The 25,841-nt window shown below is 35.8% G+C and overlaps 1 protein-coding gene across 2 annotated transcripts; it reads right to left on the bottom strand.

Annotated features, from left to right (window-relative positions):
- Positions 1 to 411: 411 nt before the first annotated feature.
- pcif1 (phosphorylated CTD interacting factor 1) lies at positions 412 to 23,062 on the bottom strand. Of its 2 annotated transcripts, none has more exons than XM_039692824.2 (16): positions 22,838 to 23,062; positions 19,480 to 19,644; positions 19,279 to 19,403; positions 18,941 to 19,078; positions 18,713 to 18,852; positions 14,048 to 14,202; positions 11,764 to 11,911; positions 11,607 to 11,690; positions 11,430 to 11,529; positions 11,181 to 11,343; positions 9,743 to 9,918; positions 8,857 to 8,943; positions 8,587 to 8,771; positions 6,555 to 6,648; positions 6,297 to 6,472; positions 412 to 3,465 (listed from the first exon to the last, which is right to left on the bottom strand). In XM_039692824.2, the coding sequence occupies exons 2-16, from the start codon at positions 19,601 to 19,603 to the stop codon at positions 3,198 to 3,200; spliced, it is 2,163 nt and encodes a 720-aa protein (XP_039548758.1). In that variant the 5' UTR covers positions 19,604 to 19,644; positions 22,838 to 23,062; the 3' UTR covers positions 412 to 3,197. The 2 variants fall into 2 exon arrangements, with proteins under 2 accessions (XP_039548758.1, XP_039548757.1); XM_039692823.2 differs by having other exon boundaries at positions 19,480 to 19,622; positions 22,838 to 23,061.
- Positions 23,063 to 25,841: the final 2,779 nt, after the last annotated feature.

Below are 25,841 nucleotides of genomic sequence, written 5' to 3'. Positions count from 1 at the left end.
GGCGTGGCCACACTTCAGATTCGCTCACACAGATCGGGCGGCCATTATTGTTGTGGCGACATTTCAGTTCAGAGAAATATTTTCTCGACAAATGTTACATTTCTAATATAAAACTGTTCTCAATACAACGCCATACTTTCACGATTTGCTATCGGTGTGTATTTCACACAAAGGTATCTATGTCGTTAAAAAAAAAAAAATACGTTAGCCGTCAACGTGCCCCAATGCCACTAAATAACTACAATATGTACTATGAAATTGCACAGAACTACAAGATTACCACGGTGCAATTTCCCATACGTAATACCATTGGTACTTTTTGTTCAACAAATTTCAAGCAGAAGACACTTGTGTGAGCACCAGCCAAGACCAAGTCTGTATCATAAATATAATAACAGAGATAGCCAGGGATAGGTTTATGATTTCAATATTTTACTGAGAGCTTTTCTGATTCAGAGGAAAATCTTTATACCACTTTAGGTGATGGGAAATGCCACAACACGGATAATATACAGGTAGAAGAAACAAATTATATAAGCACAGACATATTTACATTCACTGAATCTTTGTCTTTTTCAGAATAAGATTACAGGGGAGACATTCATGGCATTTTAAAGGACATTGAATCAACAAACGCAATGGCGACCAAATATAAATCAATCAACATGACTGATAAATGCAAATCGTTTAAAAGCCTAGTGTGGCAAAGCGTACAACTAACTAAACAATATAGATTTGTACAATTTATATATTGTTGGTTTTTTTTTTTTTTTTTGTAATGCAAAATATCAGGTCATGCACAATAAAAACCTAAACACACTTTTTGTAAGAAAACAAAGAACAAAAAGAGAGTTATAAAAATAAAGTTATGGATAAATGGATGTTTTTGCTGGTTACACTTTATGCATTACTGATGCAATCGTACACGGTTCTACTTTAAAGATACAAGATAAATTCCTCCTTTTTTTAATAACACTTTGGTTTAGTTTAAAACAACTATTTCATAAATTCTATAATTCATAAACAGTTTAGAACCAAAAAGTTAAATAATAATAAAAAAAAAAAAGAAAATCATGGTGAAAAAGACATCTTTTGTGTTCTTTTCAAATAGACTCACAACAGCTGTGTGGGGAAAACAACATGTTCTGTACAACATCTACAGTTTTGCTGGTGATCCACTCAGGGATTAGGAAATCCAACAAGTGCCCGATGCTCAATGTGATGTTACGTTGGATTTTAAAAATGGCAAACTGGGTTACATTACGTGTCAAACCACTGGAATGCTTTTAAACCGAATATAAAAGCCATTTCCCAAGACAATATAGTCCAGTGGAAAAAAAAAACAAACCTATACGTACTTACAGATGGAAGTGATTGGGTCTAATAAAGTGATAGTATACAATACGAATTACTACATGCGTATTAACATGGCAAAAAAAAAAAAAAAAAAAACACCATTGTAGTGTTTATAATCGCAAGTCCAATTGTAGCAACAATTTCTCTTTTCCTTTTTTTTTTTTAAAAATGTACATTCAAAACGCTGCCCAGTGATACAATTTAAACTCAATATTATGTAAACAAATTTCTATGATTAGAAAAAAAAAAGAGTCAACTTTTAAAGCACTTTTCACATACACGAAATCAAGGCAATAGCAACCAATTCGAATAACCGGACGCCGATGCATTTATTAGAAGAAGTTTGTTTGCTTTTCTTCGTTCGAGTTTCGTTCCAGGTGTCGGTGCTCTCAATTATAAAACACCCGAAATGAGAGGTAGACTCACCGGAGAAAAACGAGGGGCGTACGGCATATTTAGGAGCTAAATCATTTTTCAATAAAACCACAAACCGTTGGAATAATGCTTTCGTAACTAATAAGAAATTGTCTTTTTCCACTCGCTAAATGCTACAATTGATGTGACCCGGAATGCCACGATAGGACTTAAGGTTCACACAGGCTTGTACTGTACAGAAAAGAAGAGCGCAATAAAGGTACAAAAAACTATTTCAGATTTGCTATTGTGTTCTGTACAATATTTTAGGAATAAAAGAAAACGGGCTGGATTTAACTGCAGATTTCTGCATTTCTTTTATCATCACGTACAATTCATATTCTATCATGAAGAAACCAAACATAACCACTCCACTTGGAAAGGAACGCCTATCAAATGGGTGTAACAGGAGCCAACTATTGATCCGAGAAGCATGATGTCATGATGAAGGCTTTTAAACATAGCTGCCTGATCGCCGATCGTCTTCTGACACAGAATTATCGAAAAAGATTCATATTCAGCTTCATCTTCCTGCCAGTGAGAAAAGCATAACGTTAAAGCGTGAACGTCACAAAGCCCGTCATGTTTCACTCCAAAAGCAGCGGAAAGAAATGTTATTTTGTTTTGGAAAATGAAGCCTATTTTTATGCATTGTTACAATATTTGAAGAGTTCGGATGCAAAAGCCTCTAAATGCCATTTGAAATTTTCTTCTTTAAATGATGATTTTTATCAAGCTTGTATATTTAAGTTCAGTGATTTCACTTAAATAACAATTAATAGGTAATTATCATTGCCATTTAAGTGAAATCACTGAACTTAAATATACAAGCTTGGTAAAAATGATCATTCTAGAAGAAAATTTTAAATGGCACTTAGAGGCTTTTGCATCTGAACTCTTCATTTCTATATATTATAAATGGGGAAAAAAAAGTATGCAGAATGTATTTCAGTAAAGATACCCCAATGCTAATACATTTCATTTAATTTTTAAATAGCATTGTAACAGTAGCCTTTAAACTGTAATAATACAGTAAATAATCACTGTATAATGAATGAAAATGATGTTATTGAAGTTAAAACGCTTCATTTTCTTTATGCAAAATATTTTTCTCTTGATCTTGGTGTGAAATGACATGGTTTGATGAGACGTATCCAAAAAGGCCAACGACAGCAACAAAAAAGAAAGAATATGATATGCTTGACTACATTTACCATCTCTTAAAAAACAAAAAAAAGTGACCAAACTATCTATACACTGATAAAAAAAATGAGAATCAAACCTCTAAAACAAATAATATTAAATAATAGATGCGGAAGAAAGTAAACAGACACGAGTCTTCTCGCGTGAACACCCAAACCAAATATTACACCTCTCATACGATCCCATGAACATACATACACGTGTCCACACGCCCAGCGCCGTGTCTAAATGTTTGTTGTGTCCGGTGCAGTCTTGTCAACAGGACTGCTGTTGTCTTGACCCCTAGGGGTTCGTTCCTGGGCCGGTTTGGAGTCTTTATCTCCGGTACTGGTTGAAGAGGGACCAGGGGAGGGCAACGAACGCCCGGAGACCTTGTACGCCCCCAGGAGCTCCTGGATCCTCTCCGTAGTGGGCTCCCATTTGGCAAAGCCGGCATTGTTTTGGAGGAAAATGACTGCGGTTCCATGGACGGCCTTATAGTACATCTCTTCTCTGAGAGACACAAAGCCAGGAAAGTTAAAACATCCGTTTTGTGCAGTAAACAAGCAATGAAACACCACTAGAACAAGGAAATAGAGCAAGGTGGGTGATGGGACCAAAATCTTACATTGAGAAATTTTATTTAGGGTGAATTGCCCTAGTGTGGGACACCTAAGGTTTACTGTTTTGTAGGTGAAAATATGGGTTAGACAAAGCTGTGGTGTCATGTATACCTGAGGAGGTTAGACAGCTCAATATTTACAAGGCTTTTACAAAAAACGTGAAAATTTGGCTTATTAACAATTATGTCTGCCAACATTAAAAGCCGAACCAAGAGCTGTATTATATATTTAATATATAGTCTTTTTGTAAATGTGTTTTTGTGTATTTTATTATTGTAATAGGCATAGTGTACCCTATGTTATCTTATAGTGTTATTTAGATATTTGCTATAGACCTATAAATGTATTTTCTTGTTTGTATTGTGATGCTTTTTTACATCTTGGCCAGGGGACTACAGATGAAAAATAGCCTTTTGGCTAATTCTGGCTTTTTTAACCATGTTTGTTCATGCGTTTTGTGAAATTGCACTGTCCCCTTTTAAATAAACCAATAAATCAAATCAAATCAAATCAATGTGATCAAAATCACATGTCCTATCAAATGTCTAATCATATTTGAGGGTGGAGCAATCATCAAACAGGACCATCCGAAGGCTAATGACAGAGTTTTAACAAATTTGGAGAGCACTAATATGTCTATAATTTCTCTTATGAATGGCTTATCTGAATTTTCTCTTTTGATTTGATTAGAAGACATACTGGGGGTTTTAAAATGGTATTGGTTGTGGATTTAATGTTTTAGTTACACATCGCAATATAAAATGTCTCACATTAGGGCAATTCACCTACACGTTAAAGGGATACTCCACCGTTTTTCATTTTAGGGCTTGGAGCCCGAGGGGCTTAAGTGGCATTTTGGGGCAAATATGAGTTATAAAAATAAAGTTATGGATAAATGGATGTTTTTGCTGGTTACACTTTATGCATTACTTGATGCAATCGTACACGGTTCTACTTTAAAGATACAAGATCATTTCCTCCTTTTTTAATAACACTTTGGTTTAGTTTAACCCTTGTGCATCCTTATGGACATTTTTGTCCTTTTCAGTTTTGTTTTTTTGATCACTTTGCCTGTGTTAAAGCTAACTGCAAAAAACTTGGCACAGGTGTTTATTTTTATTGGAATTTTACTATTTCACCGTCATTTTCTTAAAAAAAATATTTTTTGCATTAGGTACAAAAAATACTCCCTCATAGCGCCTTTTGGACAAAAACGTCCCCATTGAAACCCATTAAAACTGACATTTTTAATCCCCGGTTCAGTTAACTATAAAATTATGCAATCTTTGTTAAGAGGCTTTCATTCTGTTGGCAAGGCTTCAAAATTTTATTTTTTACTATTTTTTATCACATGGTGCCATTTATTTTTATGTTTGGCCTATAAACAAATTTCGCTTTATTCCTGTTTTCTGGTTCGGCATATTATAGAGCCAACTGGATAAATTAGGCAACAATATTTGTGTGGGTGTGTTGGTATGGATGTCGGAGTGTGGTTAGTATGTGTGTGTGTGCGCATGTGTGTGTTTGTAATACTGAGAGAGAAAAAAACTGCAAATTCAAATCCAATCACTGTGAGCTCCAGTGGGGTTTTGCTGCCACCCAATGGGGAAAATATGTTACTACACCCAAACAAACTGTTACCGAAAGCTCATTTTTTGAGATATCATCCTAAAATTTGGAACACAACCTATTTAGATTTATGTCTTTGATTTTATTGCAGTTTTGAGTTCAACCTGTTTTATAAAATATATATAATATATAAAATATTTTTTATAAATAATTATCATAAACTTATACCTATATAACTTTTTTGGGGATTTACTTATTATTATTTTTTTACATCAGCAATAATCTGCAAAGGGTCTTCTTTAAAATGATACCAAACTCCAAAGCGTCACATTTTTATGACAGTTTTTTGACATGGACATTTTTGTCCTCTTTTTACCTATGTGTAACTTTTTTTAATTGATGCACAAGGGTTAAAACAACTATTTCATAAATTCTATAATTCATTAACAGTTTAGAACCAAAAAGTTAAATAATAAAATAAAACAAAAAAAAAGAAAATCATGGTGAAAAAGACATCTTTTGTGTTCTTTTCAAATAGACTCACAACAGCTGTGTGGGGAAAACAACATGTTCTGTACAACATCTACAGTTTTGCTGGTGATCCACTCAGGGATTAGGAAATCCAACAAGTGCCCGATGCTCAATGTGATGTTACGTTGGATTTTAAAAATGGCAAACTGGGTTACATTACGTGTCAAACCACTGGAATGCTTTTAAACCGAATATAAAAGCCATTTCCCAAGACAATATAGTCCAGTGAAAAAAAAAACAAACCTATACGTACTTACAGATGGAAGTGATTGGGTCTAATAAAGTGATAGTATACAATACGAATTACTACATGCGTATTAACATGGCAAAAAAATAAAAAAAAACACCATTGTAGTGTTTATAATCGCAAGTCCAATTGTAGCAACAATTTCTCTTTTCCTTTTTTTTTTTTTAAAAATGTACATTCAAAACGCTGCCCAGTGATACAATTTAAACTCAATATTATGTAAAAAAAAAAAAAAAGAGTCAACCTTTAAAGCACTTTTCACATAAATCAGTTCTTTACATCAATATAGAGCAACAAAAAGGCGTATCTGACATGTTTGACTTCTTTTGTATTTGAAAATGTTTTTCCCAGCCCAACCAAAACAAACGTCTGACCTTTTGCAGATGTGCTGCGAGCCGCTCCGGTACTCGTGCTCGAAGGGGGGCACGACCATCTGGTGCCTTCGGAAGCGACTGGACTCCATCCGTGTCAGCGCAGGGGTCGGCGGGTCACGCCACTCGGGCACGAAGATGATGAAGGACAGAGGCTCGCTGGAGCGTTCCAGAAGATCCTGAGAAAGATAAACACAATGAGAATCAGTAACGGGCATTTTATATCACCATATTCAAGGTTCATGAATTTGAGTCACACACCTCAAAGCGTGTCACCATGTTGTCCATGAGCTCCTCACAGAACGGCGGGTTTGCCTCAAATGAGCCACTGGCCGGAGAGAAGCTGAAAAACGGCCTGTGAGGACAAACGGTAACGCTTGCTTTTATACAACGGCAATAACAGATTAATTATAATTTGTAGGGCTGGGTAATAAATATCGATTTCTCGATATTAATCGATTCTCATTTTTACGAACCGATATCGACTCTTAAATCTCAAGAATCGATTAGTCGTCCTGTTTCATTTGAATGAATGGGACATTGTATCGCGGCTGCGCGCATCCAAAAACATCGCAATAATCTTTGTCCTTTGTTACTATTGATATGAAACAAAGTCTCAATTTTCAAATTACGTCCATTTTCTTTAGAAATTCAAAAACATAAATAGCGTTTTGGCGCTGTGGCTCAAGAGAAGCGGCAGCGCTGATCTCTCTTCCGGGTTAATAATACCAGTCACAGCGCCAAATAAACATGAATGAGCATCTGAAAGTGTGTTAAAGATAGAGTACAACTTATCGAAATCCGTATCATGTCTCATTGATTCGCTCAATCAGCGTTTCAACCGTGGAAAGACGTCAGTTAAACAGCTTGTAATCAATGTAGCGTCATATTTACCTCAGAAAACCCACATAAACTCGTTAGTCCACACTCGTTAGTGTTCTTCAATATTTAATGCATATTTGAATAAATCTGGCAAGTTTTTATGACAGCCACCATTTAAATGTTTATATTTCATTTAATCTGCTTATTATAAATATAAATAAAAGTGTAATTTAAGTGTTTGTATAGCCACAAAACAGTTCATTATTACCTTCATTAGACTAATGAAGCCTATAGGCTACAACTAGACTCCCATAGTTTACAGCATTAGTAAAGAGATTTGATTCCCTTGAGAATAATTGCCATTTATTGTAATTGATATCCAAAATAATCAATATTGAATCGAATCGTAATCGAAATCGAATGGAATTGTGAAATTTGTCTCAATACCCAGCCCTAATAATTTAATTTCATTTGTGGCACAAACATATATACAGTGTTGGGAAAGTTCACTTTCTACATGAACCAGTTCAAAGTTCAGTTCACAAATTGAATACATACTTCACAATTTTGAAATGTAAATGTAATATTTTTCCCATCCTCAGCGACCTTGTCATAAAACTTGTTTAAATGATCATAGGACGCCTCCTCGATGCTGTGTCGACTACATACTAACAGACACTGGTGGTGTGTGTTGCCAGATTGGGTGTTTTTTCGCTACATATTAAGGCCTGTTTATGTGTATTTTATCTGTTTTTTCTCCAGGATGGCTGTATAGAAATCTGGCACCCTATTGAGCGAAGTTAAACCGAGAGTGTGCGTTTACAGACACCAGAATCACAGTAACATTCATCAGGCAGTAATACTGTACGCTGTTCACGTTCACCCAAAATATGTTACGAGATGATGACATGATTCATGACTCCATTCATCTCCAAAAGTCACTTAATGAGCATTTTAACGTTTCATTTGAGAAAAACTATCGTCATATCACACACGCACATAAACTCAAAGGTCTTCACGGCAACCCGTACAAAATAAAAGTTTGGTTTAACTTAAAGAAATTGACAGAAATAATTATATTAGGCTACTGTACAATAGATTTAACTACTTCATTAATTAAAAATACTACTACTACTACTACTACTAATAATAATAATAAGTGCGTAGAAGGTTGCTTATTTTTCACTTGATTTTTTTATAAGCAATATTTCTCAATATCGTCAATATTTTCATTTAAACAGCACGTAGCCTTCAATGCTTTCATACATTTACCGTCAAAAATAATAAAGTCATTGAATTTAATAAAAAAAAAAAATCTTTTCAAATAGTTAAATCAATTTGTAAAATAGTGCTGTGGTGCCGAAATTGGTACCAAGATGGTATCGGTACCGACTAGTGGAATTTTGGTACCGTGACATCCCTATCTGTTGGAAGGTCACTTTTCATTGTGTGTCAATCAAGATTCACATACCCTCGAGATCCAAAGAAGCCGTCAATGTCTGGAAACGCGGAGCAGAACTGCTTGAAATAGCAGTTCAGTGGAGAAGCGAAGCACTCAAAGGTCACTCCAAACTTTTTGTTGAGAGCCTCAAAGACGGGGACGGGTAGCGCCCCTTGCAGGCCAGACCCCTCGTTCACACCAGAGCCAAACATCACCTGTAATCCACAAGAGGGTGGAAACACATTGATGCCGCATTTGCTTTCCTCATTGCTTACAAATACATGTGACTTTGAGTCTTACCTGGTATCTTTTGATAAGGCACCACACACGAGACAAGAACTTTTCAAACCTTGGGTCATCTATGCAGCTGTATCGATAAAGGAATTCCTGTGTATGCCAGAGATAAAAATGCAACAACATAAGAATCCAATTTAGTGTAAGTTTCTGGTTTTAATGGATTCACTTTTAAAAAAAACTTTTGCTGATAATTTACTCGCCCCCATGTCATCCAAGATGTCCATGTCTTTCTTTCTTCAGTCGAAAAGAAATTAAGGTTTTTGATGAAAACATTCCAGGATTTCTCTCCATATAATGGACTTCAATGGGGTCCAAACGGGTCAAGGTCCAAATGAGAGTTTCAGTGCAGCTTCAAAGGGCTTTAAACGACTCCAGACGATGAATAAGTGTCTTATCAAGCGAAACGAGCGGTCATTTCAAAAATAAATTAAAAAGTTGTAGATTTATAAGCTCAAATGCTCGCCTTGCTCTTTTCTGTGATGCGCGTTCGTGAATCTCCTGTTCGAACTCGTTCATCAAAACGAACAAATCTTTTTTCGAGTCAAAGATTTGTTCAGTTTGATGAACGAGTTTGGACCCCATTTTTTAAATGAGCGCTCGTTTCGCTAGATAAGACCCTTATTCATCGCCTGGTGTCGTTTAAAGCCCTTTAAAGCTGCACTGAAAGTCTCATTTGGACCTTGAACCGTTTGGACCCCATTGAAGTCCATTATATGGAGAAAAATCCTGGAATTTTTTCATCAAAAACCTTAATTTATTTTCGACTGAAGAAAGAAAGACGTGGACATCTTGGATGACATGGGGGTGAGTCAATTATCAGCAAAAGTAAAAAAAAAAAAAGTGAATTAATCTTTTAATTGGTTTTGAGCTTGTGTTAGCGTGTACACACCAATTTGTTAAAATGACCACGGTTGACCTTCACCATTTCCCCTTTATACCGCAGACAAGCCAAGTCGTTCTCGAAGTGCAGCTCAACGCGCGGCTGAGGAGGAGACGGGATGGACAGTCTGACTGGATAACAATACACCAACCGGTCCTGAACCTCCGTCGACTCGGTGCCGTCCACTTTAAAGCAAGAAGAGTAGTTCAGAGGGGCTCAACCCAAGAGCAAATATCAGCAAAAAATCATCCCTAATACAGTTTAAGAGTTTAGAGATAACTTGCACACTAAGGAGGGTGGGTCTTCCTGGGAAATGGCCAACTGCTCTCAAAAGGTGTAAACTCTGAATGCAAATTCGCATTGTTAGCAGATGTGAAAGCGGTTTCTGTCTATATAATGAAATGCAACCAGAGGCTCAGCGTGATTCTGTAACTCAGACCAGCAAGTGTAAGCAAAACACTTTGCATCATCTATTTTATAATGGCACACTTTTTTTTTTTGACTCAATTCTACAATGTTAAGTGGGTGAAAAAACCGTCCTTAATCTTGTATTTGGGTCAAAAATGGGCACCCATAGAAATGAATGGGAAAAACTGTATTCTAAAATAAGACAGCAAAGTCACTTCATCTTTAGGTTTGAGCTCTAAGAACTTATTGTAATGATATTTTAATGTAGTTAAAAAAATAAAACATAAAAATAAGCATAATTTACCTAGAAAATATGGTACTTTTTGAAGTAAATAAATTCAAAAATACCCCCCAAAAATAAAAAAACACCATAAATGGACAGACAAAACTTTATCAAAGACAGTGATATAACATTTATAATAAATAAAAATTAGGATCACACCGGAGTCCTCTGTGCCCACATTTGTCCACAATTACAGGGCTATAAAGTGAATACGTTTTGAGGGCTACACTAACAATGAGTAGTTGTACTTATTTAACATTAACAAAGAACAATAACTTCTGTAACAAATGCAGCTATTGCTCGTTCATTGTTAATGCATTAACTAATGTTCACTTAATTGGACCTTATTGTAGTGTTACCTATTGTTCTTTATAATTCTTTTGAAACATTTGTTTACTTGATACATTTTTGTTTATTGTTTTATTATATTTAAATGTTCAGAGTTCTTTTTGTTGTAAGAAAAAAGTTATCAAACCGGTTATAGTATGACACTTTTCAATATGATAATATCATATTGAAATAATACTGTATACCATGATAAATGCTTAAGCAATTATCGTAACATGAAAATTTGATAGCATCACATGCCTACAGTACTATTGAATAGAGAAAAAAAAAACAATGTAACAATAGAAACTCACTCATTTATAATGTTAATGTGTCACAGTATAAATTGAGTAATTAAATATGAAAAAATAGCTGCCTTTTAAATGTTAGAACACATCTTTTTCCCACCACAGGATTTATTTCAAATACCTGAGATGTTGCACTCTTTAAGTAGAGTGAGGTGAGCCTGGCGGATCCTGCGCACATATTCTGCCGAGATGTGATAGATCTTTGAACAGATGCCCTCGACAGAGTCCTTCGCCACAGCCGCCACGTGAGGGCCGCACTGCTTCCGTAAGTGCTCGAGCCGATCCTGAGGAAGGATCCATTACCGTCATGCACATGTGCGCCTTAATATGCTGTCTAGGTAGGCAGCTCTGAACAAAAGTGAGAATGTACCATGTAGTCCTCCTTGCTGGCAGAATGGTCTCGTCTCAGCCAGTTCATCGTGTCCTCGACGTTCCACTTCACCACCTTCCGACTGTCAGGAGTTGCATTTCTGTGCAAACATGAAATATTCTCTCATGCAACGTTCATGTTAGTCTCAAAACCTTAGCGACCAGCACGAATAATTACCTGGAGTCAATCATTTTCTTGGCCGCCTCTGCATATTTAAACAGGAGTTTCCTGGCCTCTTCCTTGTATTTGATGCGAGAGAGCCTAACATTGTTGGGAAGCAAGTTAGAAAAGCATTTCCATACTGAATTATGCACAAACAGTGATGTTTTAGTACCTGATGGGGATGTCGTTCATGATCTCTCTGAACATGGACGAGGAAATGATCGGGTCGCACTCGCTGGGCAAGAGCGGATCCGGACCTTTATCCAACACCTTTCTCTCCAGAAGCCAGCGGTTGAAGGATTCCCGCGGAGGCTCGATGCCTGAAAAGTTAGCCAATCTCAAGTTATTCCTAAATAATAAATCTCTAAATTACAGCTACACAATTCAAAAGTTCAGGGTCAGCAGGACTTGTGTTTGAAAGCAGTCTCTTCTGCTCATTAAAGGATTAGTTCACTTTAAAAACATCTTGTCATCCAAGATGTCCATGTCTTTCTTTCTTCAGTCGAAAAGAAATTAAGGTTTTTGATGAAAACAATCCAGGATTTTCTCCATATAATGGACTGCAATGGGGTCCAAACGGTTCAAGGTCCAAATGAGAGTTTCAGTGCAGCTTCAAAGGGCTTTAAACGACACCAGACGATGAATAAGGGTCTTATCTAGCGAAACCATCGCTCATTTAAATTTTTTTTCCCAAAAATTAAGTTTTATAAGCTCAAATGCTCGCCTTGCTCTGTTGTGACTCTCCTGTTTGAACTCGTTCATCAAAATGAACAAATCTTTTTTCGAGTCATGACTCGAGGGTCCTAGATAAGACCCTTATTCATCATCGTGTGTCGTTTAAAGCCCTTTGAAGCTGCACTGAAACTCTCATGTGGACCTTGAACCGTTTGGTCCCCATTGAAGTCCATTATATGGAGAAACATCCTGGAATGTTTTCATCAAAAACCTTAATTTCTTTTCGACTGAAGAAAGACGTGGACATCTTGGATGTAAATTATCATCAAATTTTTTTTTTTAAAGTGAACTACTCCTTTAATGCTGCATTTATTTACTTATCAAAATTACAGTAATAATGTGAAATAGTATTAGAATAACCATTTTCTATTTGAATATGCAGACTTCAGTGTCACATGATCCGTCAGAAATCACTCTAATATGATGATTTGATGCTCCAGAAACATTTATGATTATCATCAATGTTGAAAACAGTTCACAGGATTCTTAGAAAACAAATATTTTCTAACATTATAAATGACTTTACTGTTACTTTTGATCAATTTAATGCATCCAAGCTGAATATAAAAACAACAACATTCTACTGACACCTACGGAGGCGTATTGCATTCACTTGAAGAAAAAATATCTACTCTGTTTTTCTGAATTAATGAGTTAATTTTTCATGAGAAAATTTTTTTTTGCTATGTTTTTCTGAATTAACGAGTTAATTTTTCATGAGAAAAAAAATTTTTGGTCTGTTTTTCTGAATTAACGAGTTCATTTTTCATGAGAAAAAAAGTTTTTGCTCTGTTTTTCTGAATTAATGAGTTAATTTTTCATGAGAAAAAAAATTTTGCTCTGTTTTTCTGAATTAACGAGTTAATTTTTCATGAGAAAAAAAGTTTTTGCTCTGTTTTTCTGAATTAATGAGTTAATTTTTCGTGAGAAAAAAAGTTTTTGCTCTGTTTTTCTGAATTAATGAGTTAATTTTTCATAAGAAAAAAAGTTTGCTCTGTTTTTCTGAATTAATGAGTTAATTTTTCATGAGAAAAAAAATATTTTGCTCTGTTTTTCAGAATTAATGAGTTAATTTTTCATGGATTTTTTTTTTGCTCTGTTTTTCTGAATTAACGAGTTAATTTTTCATGGATTTTTTTTTGCTCTGTTTTTCTGAATTAAGGAGTTAACTCATAATTTAAAAAAACGGAGAAAAACTTTTTTTCTCATGAAAAATTAACTCATTAATTCAGAAAAACAGAGAAAAACTTTTTTTCTCATGAAAAATTAACTCATTAACTCAGAAAAACAGAGCAAAAAAAATTCTCATGAAAAATTAACTCGTTAATTCAGAAAAACAGAGCAAATTTTTTTTTCTCATGGAAAATTAACTCATTAATTCAGAAAAACAGAGTAGATTGTTTTTTTCTTCAAGTGAATGCAATACGCCTCCGTAGCAATACGCCTCCGTAGACACCAGTATATAACGTGTATAAACTAGTAACAAATATACATGGAGCTCATCCTCATCAGCCAAATGTTTTATAGCACAGCATTTAAGAGACAGCTGCAGTTTCAATATTACTTTCCATCCGGCAGCTTTGCAGCGCATTCATAAAGAGTTAACCTTTACTCAGAATAAAACGGGCTGTGAATATGGAGGTGGCTGCCATTGCTGAGGCTGATTTTGCTACACTGTAGGGGACATATTTAGTAAAACACGACAGCTGCGTCTCACACACCCTCGCGCTGAGAGCACAGCTCGTGGTAGTGCTGCCGCAGTTTGGTGGTGAGTTGCGCTCTCTGCAACTCGATCTCCGGGTGTGGTGGGAGGTGGTTGACAGGGGCCCGCTCTCGGATCACAGCGTTGGTCTGAATGTCCAGGTCCCAGTACACTCTGAAACACAAAGACCAGTTCAGACACGTCAAGGCGAAGAGTCGTATCATATCAATAGAGCTCAACAGCTTACTATGAACTCCAAAATAACTAGGAAATCAAAGTCATGAGTCTGCACCTATGGCTAAGCCACGCCCTCAAACGCAATGAGCCAATCACAGTGCGCAGCTAACCCAATACACTGCTTCCACGTCTATTGAAATGCATTACAGTTAATCAGTTTTCATTTGTTTTTTTCTTGTCATTTCAAGGATAAAATGGTCAAACGGTGAACATGGGGTACATGCAACTACTCCGACACTAGGTTCCCGAGAGGCTGGGCGACGGTGTGTGTTTTTTACCCTTGCCCAAACCACATCTCAACCGAGATAAGTGTCTGCTCTGGATTAAGTTATGCGGTAGACCACGACACCAACTAATACTAAAGTAGCGCCTGTCCCCGAATGTTGACCGTGTGTCCGAGTAAGTGGCTTAGCCATAGGTCAATTGTTATAAGGGCGCAATCTCGATTCAAACACAAATGATTCGCCTGTGTCTACAATACTTCAAAATTATTACACAAGTACTGGAATAAAAGTATACACAGTTCGGATATAAACTAGAGCCCGACCGATAAAGGATTTTGAAGGCCGATGCGATACAAATATTTTTGGGTTTTAAAATCCGATATATCGGCCGATATTTTTTTATTTATTAAATATTGCTGGATTTCACACACGTGTAAAAGAAAAGCTAACTTTTCTGCACAAGATACGTTTGATAATTTTTCTCTATGTCTAAATGTTCACTCCTCGCAAGTATAACTTGACTGTAACTAGAGATATGCTAGTTATAAATACGGCAATCTTTACTTTATTTAGGCAGAAAAGTTCATTGTTGTTTCCAAGCTCATTAATGTTAACGTTAGCGGTCTTCCACTGATGATAGTGGCATTAGCTAGCTTTGTGGTTAGCTAGTCTATGATGAGCCATAATTTAGCAATAGATAACATCATACTGCAAATTGTAAAGCATACATTTTCCATATAACAGGCCAAGGAGAGATGATTGAAGCTTGTTTCATATGTTTTTATTTTATTTTTAAATATTCATTTATCGGCCATTATAACTGCCGATACCGATATTTTGGAAAATGCCTAATATCGGTCTGGCTCTAATATAAACACTGATGTCTACGGCAGCAACAAAATAAGAGTAAATCAGTCTCTCGGTTAGTTACATGCATCCAGTCACGTTTAAACTGCTCTGTCAATCATCTCGTCACAGTTAAAATCCTCCACATTTAATTTCCTACCGTTTCTGAGAGAAATGTTGTAACATGTTGATCTGCCAGTCGGGGGGTTTTCATGCGGAGACTCTCCTCATGTGTTTGCAATTTGCATAATGATGCATTTAAAACTTAATGACCAAAAGCATCATTACAAAAGTTCACTGCAAAATCGAGTGAGAAGCTAGATTTCACATTTCTCCGATATCTCTATTAGATCAAACAGTGCTGACGTGGAAACCAGGAGAAACATTGTGCCGTGAATGAACTAGTAATACTTTACGTCCACAGACCAGCAACAATCACAATGGATTTAATATAGTAACACTAACTGGAACCACCAGTTTGGCTGGAATAGTGAAATGCTTTCAAATACGTCACACATCTTTTTTTAGCACTTCAAAACTCAAATATTATAGAAATAAATATATTAGGGCTGTCAAGTGATTAATCGCATCCAAAATATAAATTTTGTTTACATAATAAATGTGGGTGCACTGTGTATAATTATATATATATATAAAAATACACACATATGCTTGTATATATTTAAGAAATATTTTCATGTATATAGATTTATATTATATATAAATATTTTATAAATAAATAATATTTTTTTCTTAAATAAACATGCATGTATGTGTATTTATATATATACAAAATAATTATACACAGTGCACCACATATTTTATGTAAACACAAACTTTTATTTTGGATGTGATTAATCGTGATTAATCATTTGACAGCCAAAAAATATATATATTTAAATGTTATTTCTAAATGTGATGACCAAAACATTATTTGTTCATCCTCAATTTCCCATTTATAAACCTGAAAGTTTCAAGATGTAGAAAAACCCAAACTTATTTAAAAATATTTTTTCTTTTAACAAATTCTTTCTTTCTACTGTATCGAACCGTGACTTTAAAACCGAGGTACCGTGATATTTTTGTACCGTTACACCCCTAATAAATACTGATAATCAATCACTCCAACCCCTTTATCTAAAGCTCTCTATAGGAGTCACATCCGCCATGGTCGTAGTTTAGTTTTTTTTTACACTTTTTATTTGTATTTGTAGTTCTAATCGAATCCTCGTCCAACGCACGTCGTCGAATACTATTTAGGACGGATAGTGTGCTAATTGGGATGCAGCAACTGATTCATCCTGTAATAAAACATCTGTGTTCATGAGTGAATGAATCATTCATTCAAACTGCTAAAATAATAGTTTTAAATAGACTGCAGCAATTAACATTTCGTCAGAACCTCAAGTAAATTACATGCTATGTTATTTAGGGGAGAATCATGATGATCTCTATTTTTATCCAGAATCGTGCAGCTCTACTAACCAAGTTGTGTTTCAAATATGAAGTTGTTTTCACTAAAAATGTGCACATTATAAGGATTTAAAGTACTATTTCCATTGTAACGCAATGCCCGATTTAAACAGTTTTCACAGGATGAATTTTGAGTGCTCATGCTTTCGAATGGTACCTAATTTAAAGGTACGATATGCAGGATTTTTGCAGTAAAATATCCAAAAACCACTAGGAAAATGTTATATATTTAGTTTAGTTGATTACTTACAATATCCCAAAATGTTTTCAACTATTTGTAAATCATGAGAAAATTGTGATTTTAACCAAGGAAACGGGGCGTGCGAGCAGGGGTGAGGAGTCGCCAGTCAATGACGTCATATCCGCGTTACCCCCGGTTTCCGCCAGGTTTGACCTAGTACTGCAACAGTAACCATGGCGACAGAGAGATCCATCAGCTCGACGTCAATATCCATAATTCCGCTTAATGCATAATATACGTCATCAATATACGCCTTTGTTATTGGTTAAGAGGTTAGCGACCCCTAGTGGTGAAAAAATCTTGCATATTGTCCCTTTAAAGGATAGTTCACCCAAAAATCCCTATAACAGGTTAAACAGGGTATCTGCAGACTTTTTAACAACAAATTTAATGACTTTTAAGACATTTTAAGTCCTCTAAAAGGCAAATTTAAGACTTTACCACGACAAGAAAAGGAAAATGTTCAGCACGACACGACAGTGTTAATTTTGGCAGCCTAGTTGTAGTTGACAAAGTCATTGCGTTTTTTGTCAACTTGTAGTCATTACTTTTAGTCAAACTTCAGTTACCGACATTCATTTTGGTAGCTATTTTATATGTAGTCTTTAGACAAAAAATGACATTATAATTTTTCGCTTTAGGCCAATTCAATTAAGCTTATGGAGACATTTGAATCAAGGTAACAGGCTGTATTGACTTGTGCAATTCTACATATCCCTGTTCCTTAGTTCAGTGGTTCCCCAATTTTTTAGAACACCGTAACCCCTCTTGCACTCAGACTGCCGTCACAACTTTTCCATTTATGGACAATATCTGCCCCTTTTAATCGATTTTTTCCAGTTAATTTTATTTACCTTTATAAATACTTTAATAAAATAAATAATGTTTTCAATAAAACAATGTTCAATAAATATCCAATGATGGTAAAAACGAGGTGACACTTTTAAATATTAAATTAAAGTCGCCAGTAGGTGGCGACTTTATGAGTCATTCATTCATCAGTAACAAACATGTTAACAAAGCACGTGGCTGTATTTATGAACAGGTCATTAAATCTCACGAATTCGAATCACCACTGTGTGCTGCAGTGGCTTTCGTTACAAAACAGCAATAATATGATCAACATGAAAAACACTGCTGGATATTAGCCTGCATTGATCGCAGATTTAGTCACACAAACAGCTCGTGACAGAATAGAGACCAACTGAATGACACTTTAATTAATTTAAGTAGATAATCTCAAATGAAGATCACTGAACACTGAACTGTTTTCAGATCATCCGCGCTTCTTCAGCAGTGTAGAGTGCGCATGGGCGCCAGATACTATTGAAAAGACGGGGTAGAAAACATGTTCTTTTAACAGAAAAGCTCTGACTTGGGATTTAATTATTTAAATCTGGCAACCAAGCATTAACGCTCGTCTTTAAACAAAAAACTAAACAAAACGGATGACGAGTCGGACAAGAAATTTAAGGTCCGTATGTGAAATTTAAGACCTCCTAATCGGAAATTTCATATTTTAAGACATTTTCAGGCCTTAAAAAGTGAAAATTGTATTTAAGACGTTTTAAGACTTTTTAAGGACCCGCGGGGACCCTGTTAAAGCAGACGCTTTCAGCCAAAGTGACTGGAACGAATTGGAAAAGATGAACTCCACACTCACACGGAGGGCCGGTACGGAGCCGGCGCGGGGACCCCGGCCTGGCTTTGTTTATCATCGGTGGCGTTGGCCCAGGGTTTGACTCCTGGCGTGCTGGGAGAAATGGGGACAGTGGGAGTGGTTGGAGTGACAGGAATCTCAACCTGAAATCAAAGAAAAATCAGGAAATGTATTCACTATTTGTTCTGTATTATCAAATAAGCATGCTACTTAGGAAGGAAGAAATCTGACCTTTGGCCTCTTGAAACTATTAGGGCCCGCTTGAGAAGCATCCTCTGACGGATGTCTTTTGCGCTGCCCGTTTCCCAGACCTGCGTCGCTCAATGCCTCGCCAGAGGCCGGAGCCGCGTTCAACCCTAGAGGATCCGACTGAAACAACAGCAAACACACGACAGGGTTGTTATTACATTATTAAAAATTGTTTTCACTAATAAAGCTGAAACAAAATATAATACAGGAAAACTATTACACATCTGGTGTTATATATAAAGAAACTGTATAAAAAACCCTGCCTTGTCCTAAATTAAATGTTACACTCATAATAATGAGATTTAGAAGGCTGAACTTACAATGACGTCGTGCTGCCCAAGGACAGGCATTTCCCACAGCGACTGGTTAGTGAACCGATTGAAGTAATATGGCCGATTCTCCCGTTTACTCCAACATTTGGACCATCCAGCCTGAATCATCTCATCTGAAAGGGAAACTTACAAAATGAGATGCGTAGCTGCATAGGGATTATTGGTCACATAAGCCTCACAGATACGGACCTGGGAGCTCTTGGATGGGTTTGCTGGTCGAGGGCGATAATGGAGCCGGCTGTGACGTGGACCCGGTGGGCGACATGACCATTGGCGGATCTGCCTTTACTGTTCCGTGGTTTTCACTCGTCATAGCTCCTCATTTGTCCCGTCTTATGACAAAAAAGGTTTCATCTTTACAAAATGAAAGCATTGCAGTTCTGAGAGGACTGAAGGTCATTCTGAAGGGTTAATTGACCCAAAAATAACAATTATCCCATAATTTTCTCACCCTCAAGCCATCCTATATGACTTTCTTCTTACTGAAAAAAAAAATTAAAAATGATATGTATATATATTAGGGCTGTGCAAAAATTAATTGCCATTAATCGCATCCAAAATGAAAGTCGAGTTTACATAATATATTTGTGTGTGCTGTATATAATTATTTTGTATATATAAATACCTATGCATGCATGTATATATTTAACAATTATTTGCACTTAAATTCTGTATATATATATATATATATATATATATATATATGAAGAGTTCAGATGCAAAAGCCTCTAAATGCCCTTTGAAATTTTCTTCTTTAATGATGATTTTTTTATCAATCTTGTATATTTAAGTTCAGTAATTTCACTTAAATAACAATTAATAGGTAATTATCATTGCCATTTAAGTGAAATCACTGAACTTAAATATACAAGTTTGATAAAAAAAATCATCATTAAAGAAGAAAATTTCAAATGGCATTTAGAGGCTTTTGCATCTGAACTCTTCATATATATATATATATATATATATATAAATACATAATCTATATTATATAAATATAAATATTTTATATATGAATAACACATTTTCTTAAATATATAGACCATTTCACAAGATGTAAACAACACTGGTCCAGAAGCACTTCCTGTTTCAGTTTTTTAACACTACATAAAAGCTGGGATAAAATACAACCAACAGAACATATAAAACTGAATCAGAAAGTTAAACAAACATCTTTAAGATGTTTTCTTTACATGTGAAATAAAGAAAACAGTTACAAACTGAAACAGGAAGTGCTTCTGGACCAGTGTTGTTTACATCTTGTGAAATGGTCTATACATGCGCATGTGTGTGTGTTTATATATACAAAATAATTATATACAGCACACACAAATATATTATGTAAACACAGACTTTTATTTTGGATGCGATCGATCGCAATGAATTTTTGCACAGCCCTAATATATATATATATATATATATATATATATATATATATATATATATGAAGAGTTCAGATGCAAAAGCCTCTAAGTGCCATTTGAAATTTTCTTCTAGAATGATAATTTTTATCAAGCTTGTATATTTAAGTTCAGTGATTTCACTTAAATGGCAATGATAATTACCTATTAATTGTTATTTAAGTGAAATTACTGAACTTAAATATACAAGTTTAATACAAATCATTAAAGAAGAAAATTTCAAATGGCATTTAGAGGCTTTTGCATCTGAACTCTTCATATATATATATACTCGGCTCTTTCAAGCTTTATAATGGGAGTGAATAGAGCCTGAGATTTTGTAGCTCAAAAAAGCACATTATAATAGTAAACCATACAGCTCTAATGGGGGTTAATAGAGGCCTTCTGAGGTGAGCCATGTGTTTTTATAAGAAAAATATCCATATTTTTAACATTATTATTAACTATAATCACTGGCTTCCGGTAAATGCCGTACGCGAGTCTAGTTCTGGCCGAAGAGTGAACTCTGACCCGACGCATGACGTATTGACAAATGCAGAGGATAGAGCAATAAAGAAAGTCATACACACATAGGATGACATGGAGGCAGAGTAAATTACGGGATAATTTTTTTTTTTTTTTGGTTGAACAAACCCTTTAACCCTAAATGTTGTGTTTGGTTGGGTCTGACATTATGGCATGTAAAAAAAAAATAAAAAAAATAAAAAAAAATAATCACATCCTAAACTTAGATTAAAGTTCCAATAATAAATTTTTGATTAGGTCAAAAGAACACAAAGTCATTTGAAGGCAAAATACATTTATTTTTTCAAAGTATTGGGTGTCTCAACTCGTCAAAACAAAAAAGTCAACAGTACTTTTTAATTTTATTAATTCCTAAAAGGTAATGAAGTTGTGGACATAAAAATAACCAGCCCATAGTCAGTTTTTATTATTACTTGGCCCTAATCCTCTTCCGTATCTTGTAATATAAATTAACAAGATTTTTACTTTTTAGGTGAGCTGTGCCTTTAAACCAGCTTTGGGTGAATGAGAAACAAAAACTACAGGGAAATAATAAACCTTCACATAATAAAAGTGAAACTTTGGATCCACAAACAGTTACGTTACACATACAGAGTAAAAAAACAAAACAAAACATTTTATTCATAGATATGAGATATGGCTAGAGTTACCATGGTAATTTCTAGTAGACGTTGTGCCATACGAAAAATACGAAAATATGGTACGTCATAGGCAAATATTCAGTATGGTAGCGTTACACTGAAGGTAATGTTTTAAAATAGTCAATCAGTGACACTCTCTCTTTACTTCAGATGAGTATCATAGTGATACCATGGTAAACGTAAAGGCACCTTACGGTTAAAATGTATTTCGCTGGCCCGAGTTGGCATGCATTTAAATGACACCGGTAGTAATTTATCACTCAATCTAAGAAAAGGCGTTTTTCCTACAAATAAACCATTCAAAAAGCACTGGCGTTGACATGGTACAGTATTATCGGATCGCACTACGATTGTACAGTATCACAGTGAGTCCAGTTGGTTAATAACACAGGGTATCATGCCATTCATCATGTATTTATTCAACGAAAGTGTTTACAGCGTTTATCGTCGTTAATAAGAGCGCAAATGAGCGAAAGAAGGGCACGCATGCGCCTGCTACGCCGCCCACCCCAGATCGAGCCGCCCGAAAACAAACCCGAAGGAGGAGGAGAAAAACATCCAACAAAGAGCTAGCACGGCAGCACAAGCTGATGTGCTGGATAGAGCAGGTAAAATAAGACCAAGTGGCGTGGCATCTGGCTTCATTTGGGCACAGAAAGGACGAGGATACATAGGGCCATCACCATAGAGTGTCAAACTGCTCATTTATTGAGTTTTAATCCCGTCAATTTTCGACCGTTACGACCAAAAATTTTAGGCGCGCACTTTGGCTTAGTGGAAACGGTCGACAAGATGGCGCGCGCTCTCGCATATAGGCGCCGCGCTCACTGCGCATTATAATGTCAGTTTATTGCGTGCACTGCGCACGTTTTCAGCAACCGTGGGGATATTATTGTGCCCCGAGCATTCCGCCACGCGCCCATAGGTCTAGTGCTGCGCTTCGATGGCTGAATCCCTTACCTTGGAGAGGTTTGATGGGAGTCCTCAATAGGCTTTGCTCTATTCGGTTCGGACCCGCCTCCGCCTCTCCCTCCCCACCGACTCCGCCATCTTGTATCGGGCACTCGGACGCGGTTAATGCGCATGCGCGGGTTTAGTTGCCATCCACAGTGAAAGTCGTCAAACCCGCGCGGCCATTTGTAGAGAGGCATTCATTCATTCAGTCTACTGTGAAGCGAAATAACAAACATAAATAAACTAATTGTTTTGTTTATTTATAGGAAACTGCGTGAATGTTATTTATTTTTGTCCTAAAAATGTGTGTGTACTGTTTATTTTAATTTTATCGTGTTTTCTTTTAAGTATTTCTATTCAGCTTTATTTTTATTTCAGTTTTGTTTGAGCCATTTTAGTACCTCAACAATGCCAAGGAAACATTTCTAACAATGATTGTTTCGTCTTATTTTTTATTTAAGCTTTATACCAGCCTACTGAAAACTATATAATCGTTTTAGTTTTATGTCTGTTTTGAACGTATTATTAAACTCATTATTATTAACAAAAGCACATCAAAAATCAAGTATGAAATCCAATCATAAACAGATATTTAAGTCCCAAATTGATCCTAAAGTCATAACGCATAGTAGGCTATAGACCTTAACACATCCCCTGGCATCATTACATTGCAGTTACACTTTTAATATTTATGAGTTGTGCACTCAAGGAACAACAAGGTGAAACCTAAAGATGTGCTTTACTTAAAAAAGTAAGTAAGGGGGGGGGGGGGGTTAAAAATATCCAAAATACATATACATAACCAGCCAGTGTTCAAAACTCTCTGCTTGAAGTGATAATCCACCCCTATAACAACGCAGGCTGCAGTTAACTTAAAGTATCCTGGTTGCCTTCAAATTTTGAGTTCATTGACATAAAAAAAAAGAGTTAATACAGTAAAGGAGTTTGATTTAATTAAACACAAACTCAAAATATTATGTTATCTGAACCACATAAAAAAATAAAAAAAATAAAAAAAAAGTTGTGATGATAAATCATGAATATATATATATTTTTTACAGTGCACTGCATGTACTCAAATCATGATTTAATGCTTTCCTGACATCAATGCCCTGCACGGCAAGCCATTCATCAGGGCCCAAGGTCTACCGAAGTTCTGCGAGGCCACGGAGGGATTTCTGGTCTTTGGTGGAAGTGAAATCAAATGTCGTGCTGCACATCCCCCTCTTTTCAAACAGGTTTAAAACTATACGTTTTCACCCCATAATTGGTGGCCAGAAACGTTTTTCTGAACTTGATTCTCCAAAGTGAGCTCCACCTTGGCCCTCTGTGGTTTTAAGTGGAACCCATTTCTTGCATCATGTGATTCTATGAAGCCTTATACAACATGGGCTTCTCAGAAGTCATGAACTAATTGAAGGTTTAGTCTCCAAAAATTAAAGGGCAGACTGCTGGAATCTGTTTAATGCAGGCTGGAGCCATCGAAATAATAAACTCCTAGAAACGTTTTTAGAAAATGCAACAAAATTCAGTTATTTGTTGCATGTTAATCTTTGAAAAATGTTTTCTTATTCTGATGAATATTTGCCACAACAAGGTCATATGACATGAGGCAAAGAGAAACACCCTTTTCCCAAAATGCTTACCGACTCCTATATAAACTGGGAGTAAAGTGAACCCAGACTAAAAGAGGGACGGACGCGAGAGGATTTAAACACTGATGATTTCCAGACCGGAATATAAGTTTATATCTGAGAGACACTAAAGTTACCCAGCCTGTATTTCCACACCGCTGTAAGTATTCTGCTATTGTGAAAGGCAATACAAAAGTATTTGGGGAGGGAAATATGGGAATAAGCTGCAATGCTTGCTGCACAAAATGTGTTCAAAGTTGAAGGTTTCACTTTGTGCCATGACTCAAAATACAACGAATGACTTTTCAACACAAATGGAGGTAGGTTTATGTTTCTATATGGCTAATTTGGAAATGTGCACTGTTTGTGGCTATCAGACATCACCAGTTCCCTGGATTTAGAACAATAGAAGCTTTAATATGATTTATAGGGTCCTTCATGAAGTGGCTCTGACATTAAGAAAAAAATCTGCATGTCAAAGAAGTACAATATATTTTATTTTAACCATTTAAATTAGTTAAAATAGCTGTGTTGCATTTTATATTACATCGTTTTGCCCTTACATATAGTACCAAAAAAATATTTTAAAATAGCTACAATTTAAAATTAAATACACTGTTGTAGTGCTGCTGTCTTCCAAAACTGTTTTATAAGTTAACATATCTTGAATGTTGTTAACATTGTTTTTCTTATTATGTTTGGGGTATTGACCTGTGTGAACTATAGTAACTCCACTCTCAACACTCGTGAGGAACATTCCAAGACCTAAACCATTCCCACTAACATGATTTACTACAACTTGATATGAAGAGTTCAGATGCAAAAGCCTCTAAATGCCATTTGAAATTTTCTTCTAAAATGATCATTTTTATCAAGCTTCTATATTTAAGTTCAGTAATTTCACTTAAATGGCAATGAAGATTACCTATTAATTGTCATTTAAGTGAAATTACTGAACTTAAATATGCAAGCTTGATAAAAATGGTAATTTTAGAAGAAAATTTCAAATGGCATTTAGAGGCTTTTGCATCTGAACTCTTCATATATGTTTCACAAAGAACATGTTCATCCTGAAATGTAAAGACGTCTGGCTTCATTGAGCATAATTTAGTGTCAAAGGTCACCTATTGGTATTGCACACTGACAATGTTTTTGCTGAAAGAAAGGTTTTCTTAAAAAGCTCCTAAGCCCATGCAGGCTTTTATACAAAATGAAAGAGGCACTTGTAAAAAATCTTCCTGCCTGCCTGAGACCATCTTCTTCGAAGCGGGATAAATCAGCCGGACCCTGGGGTCAATGACCCTAAATAGCCCATTTGTGTGACGGTTTGTTTTGGTCCTGTTTGTTCCTGCGTGGGTGACTATAGACACAGCTGC

The sequence above is a fragment of the Pimephales promelas genome, chromosome 8 (genome assembly GCF_988280905.1).
Source record: "Pimephales promelas chromosome 8, fPimPro1.hap1.1, whole genome shotgun sequence".
Taxonomy (NCBI): domain Eukaryota; kingdom Metazoa; phylum Chordata; class Actinopteri; order Cypriniformes; family Leuciscidae; genus Pimephales; species Pimephales promelas.
Note: the sequence above shows the minus strand (reverse complement) of the source record. Positions and strands in the feature narration are given on the sequence as shown.

Coding starts and splice junctions, on each gene's coding strand:
- pcif1 (XM_039692824.2), bottom strand. CDS start 19,603: ATGACGAGTGAAAACCACGGAACAGTAAAGGCAGATCCGCCAATGGTC. Junction 19,079..19,278: donor TTGGGCAGCACGACGTCATT/GTAAGTTCAGCC, acceptor CTGTTGTTTCAG/TCGGATCCTCTAGGGTTGAA. Junction 6,473..6,554: donor ACATGGTGACACGCTTTGAG/GTGTGTGACTCA, acceptor TATCTTTCTCAG/GATCTTCTGGAACGCTCCAG.